The sequence below is a fragment of the Dysidea avara genome, chromosome 2 (genome assembly GCF_963678975.1).
Source record: "Dysidea avara chromosome 2, odDysAvar1.4, whole genome shotgun sequence".
Classification (NCBI taxonomy): domain Eukaryota; kingdom Metazoa; phylum Porifera; class Demospongiae; order Dictyoceratida; family Dysideidae; genus Dysidea; species Dysidea avara.
This window is the reverse complement of record NC_089273.1, coordinates 40383431-40396375: the sequence shown is the minus strand read 5'-3', so window position 1 is coordinate 40396375 and position 12945 is coordinate 40383431. Positions and strand designations below refer to the sequence as shown.

General features: G+C 37.6%; 1 protein-coding gene across 1 annotated transcript in view; it reads right to left on the bottom strand.

The window, feature by feature from the left end:
* The window catches only part of LOC136248097 (uncharacterized), a 128744-nt gene that overhangs the window by 53910 nt on the left and 61889 nt on the right, over positions 1–12945 (bottom strand). Inside the window, exons 9-10 of the mRNA XM_066039911.1 lie at positions 10756–10860; positions 8593–8739 (exon numbers count right to left, since the gene is read on the bottom strand). Of these exons, the coding sequence (XP_065895983.1) occupies positions 8593–8739; positions 10756–10860 (252 nt within the window). The remainder of the gene's footprint in view (positions 1–8592; positions 8740–10755; positions 10861–12945) is intronic.

Genomic DNA, 12945 nt, shown 5'->3' with positions numbered 1-12945 from the left:
TAACTTGTTTGTATGTGTTCTTGGGGTGAAAAATCAAATCTGCTGTCATGGCCAATAATACCGATTTTCCCAGATCCATTCACAAACGGCAACTTGTTTGTAGCTGAACTCTCTACAGAGACATTAATTTTGCTTGTGGCTGAATTCTCTACAGAGTGACTTGTTTGTAACTTAACTCTCTACAGGGTAACTTGTTTGTAGCTGGAGTCTCTACAAGGTGACTTGTTTTGTAGCTGAACTCTCTACTGGGTGTCTGAACTGTCTACTGGATAAATTGTTTGTAGCTGAACTCTCTACAGATGACTTGTTTGCTGCTGAATTCTCTACTAGGTGACTTGCTTGTTGCTGAACTCTTCACAGGTGGATTCGTTTGCAGCCGAACTCTCAACAGGGTAGCTTAACTTTCTACAGTGTGACTTATTTTGTAGCTATTGGCGATTTATGTGTAGTTGAACTCTTTGCAGGATGACTTGTTTATAATTGAACTCTCCAAAGGATGATTTATTTGTAGCCGAAGTGACATTTTTGCTGTGAGCCCTCTATTGGTTGATTTGTTTGTAGCTAAACTCTCCAATGAGCAACTTGTTTGCACCTGAACTCACTAAAGGGTGACTTGTTTGTAGCTGAACTCACTACTGGATTACTTGGAACTCCCTACTGGTGACTTTTTTGTTTCTGAATTCTCTACCAGGTAACTTGTTTATACCTGAACTCTCCACTGGTGTTTTTTGCAGCTGAGCTCTCTACCTGGGCGACTTGTTTGTAGCTACATTCTCTACCAGGTGACTTGTTTGGAGCTGAACTCTATACTTGGTAATTTTGTTTGCAGCTGAACTTTTTACTTTGTAATTATACTCTCTACTGAGTAAGTTATTTGTAGCTGAACTAACTAACGGGTGACTTTTTTATAGTTGAACTCAATGAACTGGGATTTGTTTGTAGCTGAACTGGGATTTAAACTCCCTACAGGTGACTTGCTTGTAGCTGAGCTCTATACTTGGTAAATTGTTTGTCGCTGAACTCTCTACTTTGTAAATTGTTTGGAGCTGAAGTGGCTATATGGTGACTTGTTTGTAGCTGAACTAAGATTTGGTTGTCTCCATAGGGTGTCTTTTTGCAACTTAACTCTCAACTGAATGATTTGTTTGTAACTCAGCTCTCTTCTGGGTGACTTGTTTGCAGCTGAAGTCTCTATTGTATGGTTGGCATTGAACTCTGACTTGTTTTCAATTGACCTCACCACAGGTTAGTTTGATTGTAGCTGAACTCTTCACAGGGTGGCTCAACTCTGCACAGGGTGATTTGGTTGTAGCTGAATATACTACTGGGTCATTTATTTACACAAGAATTGTATAGGGTTACTTCTTTGTAGCTGAATTCTCTACAGGGTGACTTGTTTGTACTGTAGCTGGACTGTCCATACAATAAATTGTTTTGTAGCTGAAAATTCTACAGGGTGATTTTTGTAGCTAAATTCCTTAAATTATGGTGAATTGTTGTTGATGACCTCTACACCGGATGTGCAGGGGCGGGTTATGGAGCTGGCAAGGGGAGGGACACAAACAGAGTAAATTGTAGATGGTTGGGGAAAGCCAGATTCTCTAGTTCAGTGATGCATTTTTGAAGCAGCAAATAATCACCTCTTGGTAGTGTCTCACTGTTGATTTTTGCCATTTTGGCCTTTCAGATGGTTGTGAAGTCTTAAACAACAGCAACACAATAATAATTATAGAGGCGCATAGTACAGACAAAGGTGCTGGGTGACAATTTTACAGCTGGTTTGACTTTCATTTACTTTGGTTTCAGGTAAATTTGTGCATATTTTCATGAGTTGATAAACTGACATAAAGTTTAGTAGCTATTTTAATAAGAAGCATGGCTGGCTCCTCCGCAAGATTAGGGGGGGGGGGGGGGGGGATTTTTTCCATCCTTGATCTGCCATTGGGGTAATTTGTTGTGTAGCTGAACTCACTAAAGTTGCTTGTTATGTAGCTGAATGTTCTAATAGGGTACTAATAATGCTGAATGCTCTAATAGAGTGACTGTACTATTAGAGTATCTTGAATGTGTTCTTTCTACACATATGCTGGATTTTACATCATAACTATTGGTTTTAATCTGATTCTTTTATACTACTGACAGTCCTTTGTATATTGACTAATCTATCTACACACCAATTTTCAGCTTATTCCCTTTAGTGGTTTGCCTGATAGGCATAAAACTCACTAAACTCAATTGTCACGTATGTTCGTTACACACCATTGGTTTTCCCTTATACCTCCATGCTCTTTTTCTCAATCCTTTCAAAGCACCAAAAAGCACTCCTATGATGATACATAGTTAATCTATCTTCAAACTTACTTTCAGTTCATTCCATGAAGCGGCTTACCTTGTAGGCGTGACAACAAATCATTCTAATTTTATGCAAATATTCAGTTATAACTACTAAACATTTTTGCTAGATTCACACCAAACTTGATAGTAAAATTTGCTTTTGGACCCCATTTATGTGTGCCAAATTTCATTGCAATTCAATAATGCATTAATTTTGTGCTTTATAATAGTTTTAGTAAAGTGTGCAAACAGACGAAGAAGAAAAAAAATGAAAATAAATCCAAAAAATTTGGTCACCTGCATTACAAAAATGGCTATTGAAATTTTTTTAAATTTGGTATGTACTTTCCCCTACCAGGTGGGCATCGCTACTGTAAATTTTGTTATGATTGGATAAGAGACGAAAAGGCACCTGTCGGGCCGAAGCAATGTCGAACAGTGAAAAAATCAAGCCCGTAGCCTTAGTTGTTATCGAGTTACACTTGTCTGAAGGCATCAGTCAGTTACTTACTCAGTCAGTAGAAAATTCCATCAAATACACTTTTTTTAAAAATTCTGTAGCAACTTGTTGAAAGCGTTTTGGGTCGATCTGAAAACTTTTTTGGGTTTAGTTTTGCCCAACCAATACTGCCTCATCGTTGTCAAGGAAAATTGAGGCTGGTTTTTGGGTGATATTATAATCAGAACTTAAACATCTTGGCTTACTGCAGTATGTACAATGCATTCTTCATGGACTTACCAGTGTCCTCCTTTGTGTCCCATTCATCTTTGCTAACAGCGAAAGGTGTCGATTTGGCAGTAGCACGTGATGGCTTCCCTTTGTAACAGAAATCGTCTGTATTTTTCATAGTGGCTATTTTGATTGCAGAGGTACTTTTCGAACAGTTCTTGATTCATAATGCTGTGTAACGGGTTGAACATAGCTGACAATGAAACAATGAAGATTTTGGAGCATAATAGACTTAAGCCTATTGACAGGGCCACCCAGAGAAATTAAGGGGCCCAGGGCAAAGAGTTAAAGTGAAGACAAAAAAAAAAAAAAAAAAAAGGTCACAACCTGCTGGCAATGACAATAACCACCCATCACCAACCATATCTCCTTATCTATAAGCTTGCTACACTGCTCCTCTGAAGAATACTGTGACTGCTCTATTAGAGTATTTAGATCTGACGTGAGGACAAAAAAAAAAAAAAAAAAAAAAGGTCACAACCTGCTGGCAATGACAATAACCACCCATCACCAACCATATCTCCTTATCTATAAGCTTGCTACACTGCTCCTCTGAACACTGCTTGAAGTATCTTAGTTTACTACAGTGGTATATCCCCAGTATATGGAACAGTTAATTGTTTGTTATTTTAGTAGTTTTTCAGTAAACCCGCATTCACTGATGAGAGTTTAAAACTTAGTAAAATAATTATGTTCCATATACTTAAGTTTACTGACACTTTACTATCAGTATAACTACAGTAAGGCATCTTAACAAATTAGTAAACTAAGAACCTTCAAGCAGTGGAAGAATACTGTGACTGCTCTATTAGAGTATTTAGATCTGACTGCTCTATTAGAGTATATCGATCTTTTAAACAGGTATTCGGGGGGCCCTTCATGGGGTCTCCTGGGGCCCCTTTCAAGCTGGGGCCCGGGACAAAATGCTCCAGTTGCCCCCCCTGTGGGCGGCCCTGCCTATTGAGTATGTACTCACTAACTCTTAGGTGTGTAGGTATATGTAATAGTTATACCACAGGCACAAGTACTTTGTCTGATATATACACACAAACACGAGGGCTGTAGGCCTGAGCGCGAGTGCGTATATACAGGCAAAGCACGAGTGCACGTGGTATAACTAATATGTTCTACTTTAGCATGTAGACCCACCTAATTGGTAAAATCTTTAGTTGCTATACCCTTCTCTTATATAGGGAACCAAATAAGTTGTGATTGTGGGATTGAATTTTTCCAAACAAACTGTGATTGTGGGATTCACTTTAAATACATCAAACAGTAGTTTGATTTTATTTTTGCTAATATAGCAATTTTAAGAGACTAGTGTTAATTATGTTACTTTAATTGCTACATTTACAAAAGTAAAAAACAAACTACTGTTAATGTATTAAAATTTAATACCACAATCACAGATTGTTTGGTAGAATTCAATCCCACAATTACAGCTTGCTTGATTCCCTAAATAAGAGAAGAGGATAACAGTATAACATCAAAGAAATCTGATGATTTCTGGATATTGTGTGCACTCCTATTAGGTTTGCAATGTCACAAGCTAACGAGATATATACACTGGTGGCTGTGCATATATCTCGTTAAGCCAGTGTGTAACGAGATATACGCACTGCCTTAACGAGATATATGCACTAGTAGTAGTGCATATATCTCGAGAACATTTTGAGTCAGTGCGATATGTGATATATATCAACGTTGAAACCAGGTCACTACTGCTGACCCGGATGATCCACTAACCCGGATAGCAATCCGGGTCAGACCCGGATTTGACCCAGATGTGACCCGGGTTGACCCGGATTGACCCGGATTAATTAAAGCTGAGACGTGTTTCGGCTAATCACGAGCAAGCGAACAACTCTACATTTTGAGCGTTCGATTCGTGTTAAGTAAATATTGCAACTTCAGTCTAGCTGTAGGTTGAAGACCAAAAAAAAAAAAGGGGGTCTTCACCTACTGACAAAAACTACCCCTCACCATAGATACCCTCAGTTTCGTGCTATATACTACACTTACTAACAAATGGGCATGGCTGAGCGTATGTTGGTAATGCGATAAGTGGGCATGGCTCACGAAAGAGTTACGCGATAGCGTTTATAAGTTTCCACGTCGTCAAACGAACAATTTCGTTTCTCACGTGATCCAATCCGGGTCAGACCCGGATAAATTGTAAACCGAGTCAGACCCAGATGACCTGGAGAAAATGTGACCCTGATTACCCGGATGACCCGACCTGGTTTCAACGCTGATATATATGTACTGGCTTTACTTTGATCTGAGGTGTGAAAGTGGTACATATGTGACCAGATTTTACAGAACCGAACCAAATCGCACATCAAACTAACACCACCAGTGGATAGCTACACTACCGTACTACAAGTTTTGACCCTCAGCACTACTCAAACTACACGAGGCTAGTTTTAATAGACGTCTTTTCTGGGTGGTGTAGAGTTCCCAAATGGCGGTTTCAGGCCTTGTGAAGGACCTGTCTTGGCAAGAATCAGTGGTTTACTGGTGGACAGCCTTATAATGTTGGCTAGACATGTTCTCTGTAGATTTTGCTACATATCAGCCACTAAGGAGCCAGCACATCCCTGTAATCTCGTGTCTGGACACCAATCGTGGTCTGCCTCCATTTTGAGGCCTATCTTTTGCCCTCCTTGTCACCCCCCAGCCTCCACCCCTTTGTGAGCACTCGTGATACTATTTTGCTCATCCAACTGCTAAGATTTTCTATCTTATTTGGCGGGAAGCTGTACAAGCAGCTACAGGTACTGGAAGTGGCTTGAAAGGTAACAGATTGATGCATCTTTTGTGTAAATTTCATACGCGTACTTGCTATCCCTGGAGAGTTATGCTGGCTTCAATTCTTTAAAACCGTTTATCTCTAAACTTCTAATGTGCGATTTGGATCGTTTTTCCAAAATCCAGTCACATATATACTTACCTGTGGTTTGAGATCTATAATCCTAAATATACACCTGGTGGTCTGTTTGAAGTTTAAGGTATCAAGACACACGGTAGTGTGTCGTGCGGCCCAAGAAGCCGGCGTGCAACACTCGTGTATATTGACAAGAAGAAAGAAAACGCAATTTTCGCACCTCCGTAGCTCTGTGCTGCCTTGATGAAACAAGACGAGTTTTACTGTGGACATGCCCTTCAACTTCAGCACTACCCATTCCAAATTTGTGCAAAATTGCTTAAAGCGTTCCCGAGATATGCGACTTCAAAAATTGGTTTAGTTTTTTCGTGTTTTTTCTTCTTATTTTTCTTCCTCTTGTCGCAAACTTACAAAAACTGCTATAAAATGCGAATGCCATATCCGATTTCCTTGAAATGTTGCACACAGAAGGTGGATATAAAGGCGCATCTCGGTACCAACTTTGGCTGGAATACGGTAAACAGGCAAAGAGGTATGAGCGATTATTCACAAAAAATAACACCAACATGTTGTCAAGCTTACAGGGTAAACCGCGTATGGGAAGAAGCTGAAAATCGGTGGGTGAATAGGTTAACTATTGAACCTCAAACCTTTTGTGGTTTGAAAGAAATCAAGCTAAAAATCAAGAAGATACAATGAAAAAAACAACAGGGTGTAACAATTATGCAATCGAGATTAGCTAATCGTCTTTTTTCATCAAGGAAGCACAGAGCTACGGAAGTACGAAAATTGCATTTTCTTTCTACCTGTCAATATACTCTTGGGTGTTACACGCCGGCTTCTTGGGCAGCATGACACACTACCGTGTGTCATGATAAAAAACGACTACTTGTCACGCCTACCAGATAAACCGCTTGGGGTAATGCTTTGAAAATCGCTGTATAGATGGAGTAATCATCTTAGAAAGGATCTTCAATGGTGCAGAAGAATCAAACTTAAAGCCACGGAGTTATAACACGAAATCCAACTTGGTGTAGCAAGTGCAAGATTGAGATACTCTAATAGAGCAGTCACCCTAATAGAGCAGTCACCCTGAAGAGAACTCAAGAGATCAGCTAGAAACAAGTAACCTGTATAGAGATCAGCTAGAAACAAACACATCACCCTGTAGAGAGATCAGCTACAAACAATCAACCCTGTGGAAAGATCAGCTAGAAGAATTTACCTTGTAGGGAGTTCAACTATCGAAAGAGATAGTTCAGCTAGAAGAAATCACCTTGTAGAGTTCAGCTACAAAGAAACCACCATGTAGAGAGTTTAGCTGCAAACAAATCACCCTGTAAAAAATTCAGCTACAAACTAATCACCCTGTAGAAAGATCAGCTAGAAGAAGTCACCTTGTAGAGAGTTCAGCTACAAAGAAACTACCATGTAGAGAGTTCAGCTGCCAAAAAATCACCCTGTAAAATTCTGATACAAACTAATCACCCTGTAGAAAGATCAGCTGGAAGAAGTCACCTTGTAGATAGTCCAGCTACAAAGAAACCACCATGTAGAGAGTTCAGCTACAAACAAATTGCCCTGTAGAGAGATCCGCTAGAAGAAATTACCTTGTAGAGAGTTCAGCTACAAAGAAACCACCATGTAGAGAGTTCAGCTGCAAACAAATTACCCTGTAAAATATTCAGCTACAAATTAAACAAATCATCCTGTAGAGAGATCAGCTAGAAGAAATTACCTTATAGATAGTTCAGCTACAAAGAAACCATTCTGTAAAGAGCTCAGCTGCAAAAAAAAATCACTTATACAGAATTCAGCTACAAACAAATCACCCTGTAGAGAGATCAGCTAGAAGAAATTACCTTGTAGATAGTTCAGCTACAAACAATTCACCCTGTACAGAGAGCTCAGTTAGAAGTAGTTTCCTAGAGTGTTCAGTTACAAAGAAACCACCATGGAGAGTTCTGTAGTAAATATATGTATTATAATTATTATAATTTGTACATTTACTGATAAAATCAGAAATATTTAAAGTATTTAAAATCTGCTTCATCTTTTCTTCTTCCTGTGGTAAAGAAAAAAAGATAGGTTAAAAATGTCCCAAAGCCAGCCATAAGCCAGTTTTGGGATATACAAATACAAAAAGAAGTGAAATCTAATCCAAAACAGCCCAGCCGTAAAAAAAAGAGTGCGGCCCTCAAAAAGGCTATTGTGAAAAAAGATGTGAAATCCAAGGTGGTGGCCAAGAAATGGCTGTGATGGTAGCTTAACGGTAAAACTTTTAGTAGCGACAATTTAGGTGAATTTTGTGCCAATTGACCAAGCAACACAATAATTCACCTGAATTGTTGTTATTAAAATTTTTATCATTAACCTACCATCACAGCCATTTCTTGGCCGCCACCTTTGAATTCACATCTTTTTTCACCATAGCCTTTTTGAGGGCCGCACTCTTTTTTTACGGCTGGGCTGTTTTGGATTAGATATAATATCACTTATGCCACAGCTGCTTGGGATTTGCTGATATATACACCTGAAACCCTTGGGCTTTGGGTGTATATATTAGCTAAATACTTTGCAGCTGTGGCATAACTATTGTATGTATTACATATAAGTAGTATACAATAAACAACTAACTAACCATTGTTTTCTCTTCACTCAGAGATTTAAAATTTCCAGTTGTAATATTTAATTTGTTTGTTTTGAGTTTTACTAATTGTTGAGACTCATCCAACTCAATTTGAAGCCGTCTATTTTCAGTTTGTAATCTCTCATTTTGCTGCAACAGCTATAGTATAGAAGAAACACAAATAAAAATAAAGCCAATGCAGCATAGGTATGTATAATATTTGCATGACATACATACACCCTATATGTGTCAAAAGACTGCTGCATTGAAATTGTAATAACAAGCCATATTGATGTTGAGAGGTAGTTTAATTAGGTTCACTTGCATACAGTGTCGTTCCATCAAGATGTAAACTCCTGTACTTAATATGTAGTGCTAGAAATATAAGGGAAGAGCATCTGCTATTTCCAGTGTACATTCAGAACTTGGTGTACTGAAATACATTTTGGGCCGAGAAATTTTGCTATATATACGTTGATTGCATTTGATTTCAGAATATTAAGTTTAATAGATGATGGTGATGATAGTATATTATTTTGTTGTCTGAAGTCATTGAACTTGTCTTCTACTTGTTTCACTAAAGTGCCACCGTTTGGCATCAAAATTGAGAAGGTGTGGCTAAATAATAATCTAACTGACGAAGTGGATTTGATGAGGGACTTCCCTGCTGATCTATTAAGACTTAACATGCAGTCATGTAAGCTAAAAGATGTCTCGGTTACTCAAAGTGAATCAGCATTTTATTTTAGAATATTTTACCAATGCATATTTCAGCACCCTTAAGCTTGTAACAGTGATTTCATATATGACCACCTTAGCAAAAACCCATCTAGTTCACACAAGTATACGTTTTGAATAAACAAAATTAGAGTAAAAATACAGTGTAGGTGAAATCAAGCATGCTTCAAAGTCAACAATAATTTTAATATATCAGAAGAAAGTCTCAAATCCAGTACTCCTATACACCATATTATATTCCTTCTCATGACTAACTTTGTTTCACTGCTGTAGCTCCAAGGGTAAATGTAACGCGTGTGTTTATTTATGTACAACGTAGTAAACATTTTAAAATTGTTGTTTTGGTTATTTAAACATCTCCTTACCTACTTGTATGCGTAAGTGAATGCAGAACTAAATCTATACCTATGTAGGTCATTTTGGTGATTCACAGTGAGCATTAAACCAAATTCTACACTGTAGACCAATGCAAATGAAACCTATGACTGAGAATGTAAGTGCTTGTCATGAATTTTAAGTAAACTTGCTGTACAAATGGATTTCTTTATTCTTCTTACTGTTTAGCACTATAATTCTGATACTATAGTAATCATGATAATAAGTTGAAACTTTGGCAATTCATTTAAAAGAAATTTGGAAATTGTGTGAACTAGGCTGGGTTTTTTTGAGACATTCACAAAATTATATGTATTTAGAGGCTGTGCAAGCCATACATTATTCCAGGTAGGTACTGTTCAATGGCAAATCCAGCATGGGGTATTTGCCCCCCCATCAGCTTTGTGGAGGAGCCATACTTCTTTTGATTGAACTACTAAACCTTGTCAGGCCAAAATCACAGTATTGTTTATGAAAAAATATTACTACCATATGTTGCAAACTCACCTGAAGCCAAAGTCAAACTGTCACTCGAACACCCACTAAACACCTCTAAAAATAATTAATGTGTTGTTGGTGTTTATGACAATCATAGTCTTGTAAACATTTTTGTAGACTTCACAACTATTTGTAAAGGCCAAATTGCAAATTGGCAAAGTCAACAGTGACACACTACTAAGAGGTAATTATTTGCTGCTTGAAAACTACAGAGAACAATCACCGAATATTATTGCTCTAAAGCAGTCAGGTATTAATGATATAGCAACCAGTTAAAAATATGGAAAATTATTTTAAGCAGAAACATCAATGAAAATGGTTTAATACAGCAATAAACTGAGTTTATTGGCCAGAGATGGTGGCATAATTTTGGGAATAATAGGCATTTAAAAGCATAATAGGTGAATTTTTGAGCACTGCTCCAAAGCATAATTTTTGCAGCATAATAACCTCATGCCTAGTTAATTCTGTAAAACTGTATAACCTCATGCCTAGTTAATTCTGTAAAACTGTATAGCACTTTCTACATGTGAGTTTGTAATAAAATTATATATTTAAACATACTGATTCACGCTTAGCTGAAATAGGCTTCAGTGATTTGCTCCACTTCGAAAGTGCATGGTAATCAATATCACTTAGCTTTCCAGACAGAAAATCTTCATTTCTTTCCTACAATTAAACTACAGATTATGCACACATATACAGTACGTATACATATCAAGACACACGGTAGTGTGTCGTACGGCCCAAGAAGCCGGCGCGCAACCCCGTGAGTATATTGACAGGAAGAAAGAAAATGCAATTTTCGCACCTCCGTAGCTCTGTGCTGCCTTGATGAAACAAGACGAATTTTGCTGTGTACACTCCCTCCAACTTCAGTACTCCACATTCCAACTTTGAGTAGCGATTTCCAACCAACCAATTTTTCACGCATATTTTTGCTACTTAAATTACACACCTTCAATAAATGTTTCACAAGGTGCCGTTCCAGTTAGTGGTAGTCAGTGCTTCGTACTTCGTAATGCACTTTACTGGATTAAAATACATGCTGTATTTATTGAAGTATGTCAAATCAAAGTTTGAGAAATAAAAATCCCCATAGGAATCCCATACAAATAATTGTGTACTTAATTCTAATTGGAAGAATACGGCACCGATGATAGTCAAAAGTTTCCAAGTGTTTCCGCGTGGATCTATGGCAGATGAGGACGAAGAAAGTGTTCCTGGGCAAACCGTATATTATGCTGATTTCGATTTTTCCATGTGTTTTTTGATTGGAGGACGATGGACGTTGGATTACGACGAAAATATGGCCCTTTTTAAGGTAAATCACCATCTAACACTGTTCAGAATTCAGCATTTCAATCATCCTGGGCTTCAAGACATCCCTCTGCATCAATGCAAGTATAGTTTGAAGGTGAGCAGCTTGTTGTCTTGCGCGGAATTGCAATATAAGGTTCAAGGTTGAGCATAATCTTTTCAAAAGTGGAGACTGGTTTGTAATACCAACCTTACATGGCTTCACTCTTACCTAATGTTATATTCTGGTGTATTTACTGCTGTTGTGATCCATTTTATAGCAGCTTCAGTGATTGTAATTTTGGTCAGAAACTATTTTTATAATTTCTCTTTGTAGTATAGTGATGTCATTGTGTTATAAAATAATAATTATCCTTAGTGCTTACAATGTGACAAATAAAGCTGAACAGTGTCCAAACAAATCTATTTTATTAATAATATTAGTCTTACATTTTGTTATCTGATTGTCATGTTTCTGAAGTATTTGTTAATTGTGACTTGTGATGCTATTACTTACCATGTTATATAATATTACTGATTTTTCTAGTTCGTTATTCTTGAAAATGCATTAGGTACTGGTGCATACTTAGTATTAGTACACACGGTTTTATTTGTGAATCACTTGCCTTATCCATGTAATATTCTGAGTGGTCAGTCTACAAAGAAGTGGTCACTCTTGAGAGGTTTTATCTAGCTCATATGCTGTTCTCCATAAAATAGTTATGTGGTAAAATTTCATGTCATTATTAGTTTCCTATCTAGATTTATGATACTTTGAATATTGTGTTGGTGCCATGTGATATATGTAAAAAGCATTGAAAATACTATATATACGCAAAAATAATCGCACTGTCAACTTCTTTTGCTTATATCTTTTGATAGGAACCACCAAATGGGATGGGGTTTACACTAAAATGACCCTAAAAAATAGCACAATATTTGTCAAACCTTTCGTGGTTTGAAAGAAATCGAGCTAAAAACCAGGAAGATACAACGAAAAAACCAACAATGTGTAACAATTATGCAACCGAGATTAGCTAATAAAAAACGAATACTTGCCACGCCTACCAGATAAACCGCTTGGGGTAATGCTTTGAAATTCACTGTACAGATGGAGTAATCATCTTAGAAAGGCTCTTCAATGGTGTAGAAGAATCAGACTTAAAGCCACAGAGTTATAACACGAAATCCAACTTGGTGTAGCAAGTGCGAGACGAGATACTCTAATAGTAGGCATTCCAGTATCCGAGATTTTTTAATAAAAAAATTCTCCGTATATTCCCCAATAGAACCCTGGCACAAAATGACAACTCGTGTTAAACTTGGGATTGCTCCGTCGTCCGAGCTCCAATGAGGATGAAAATCGCTGTGGGGTTTGTCCACACGTTGATCACCATGAAAATCTTAGTTTTATCGTGCGCGTTACATATGAGTGAGTTTTGTGTTGTTTTGTAA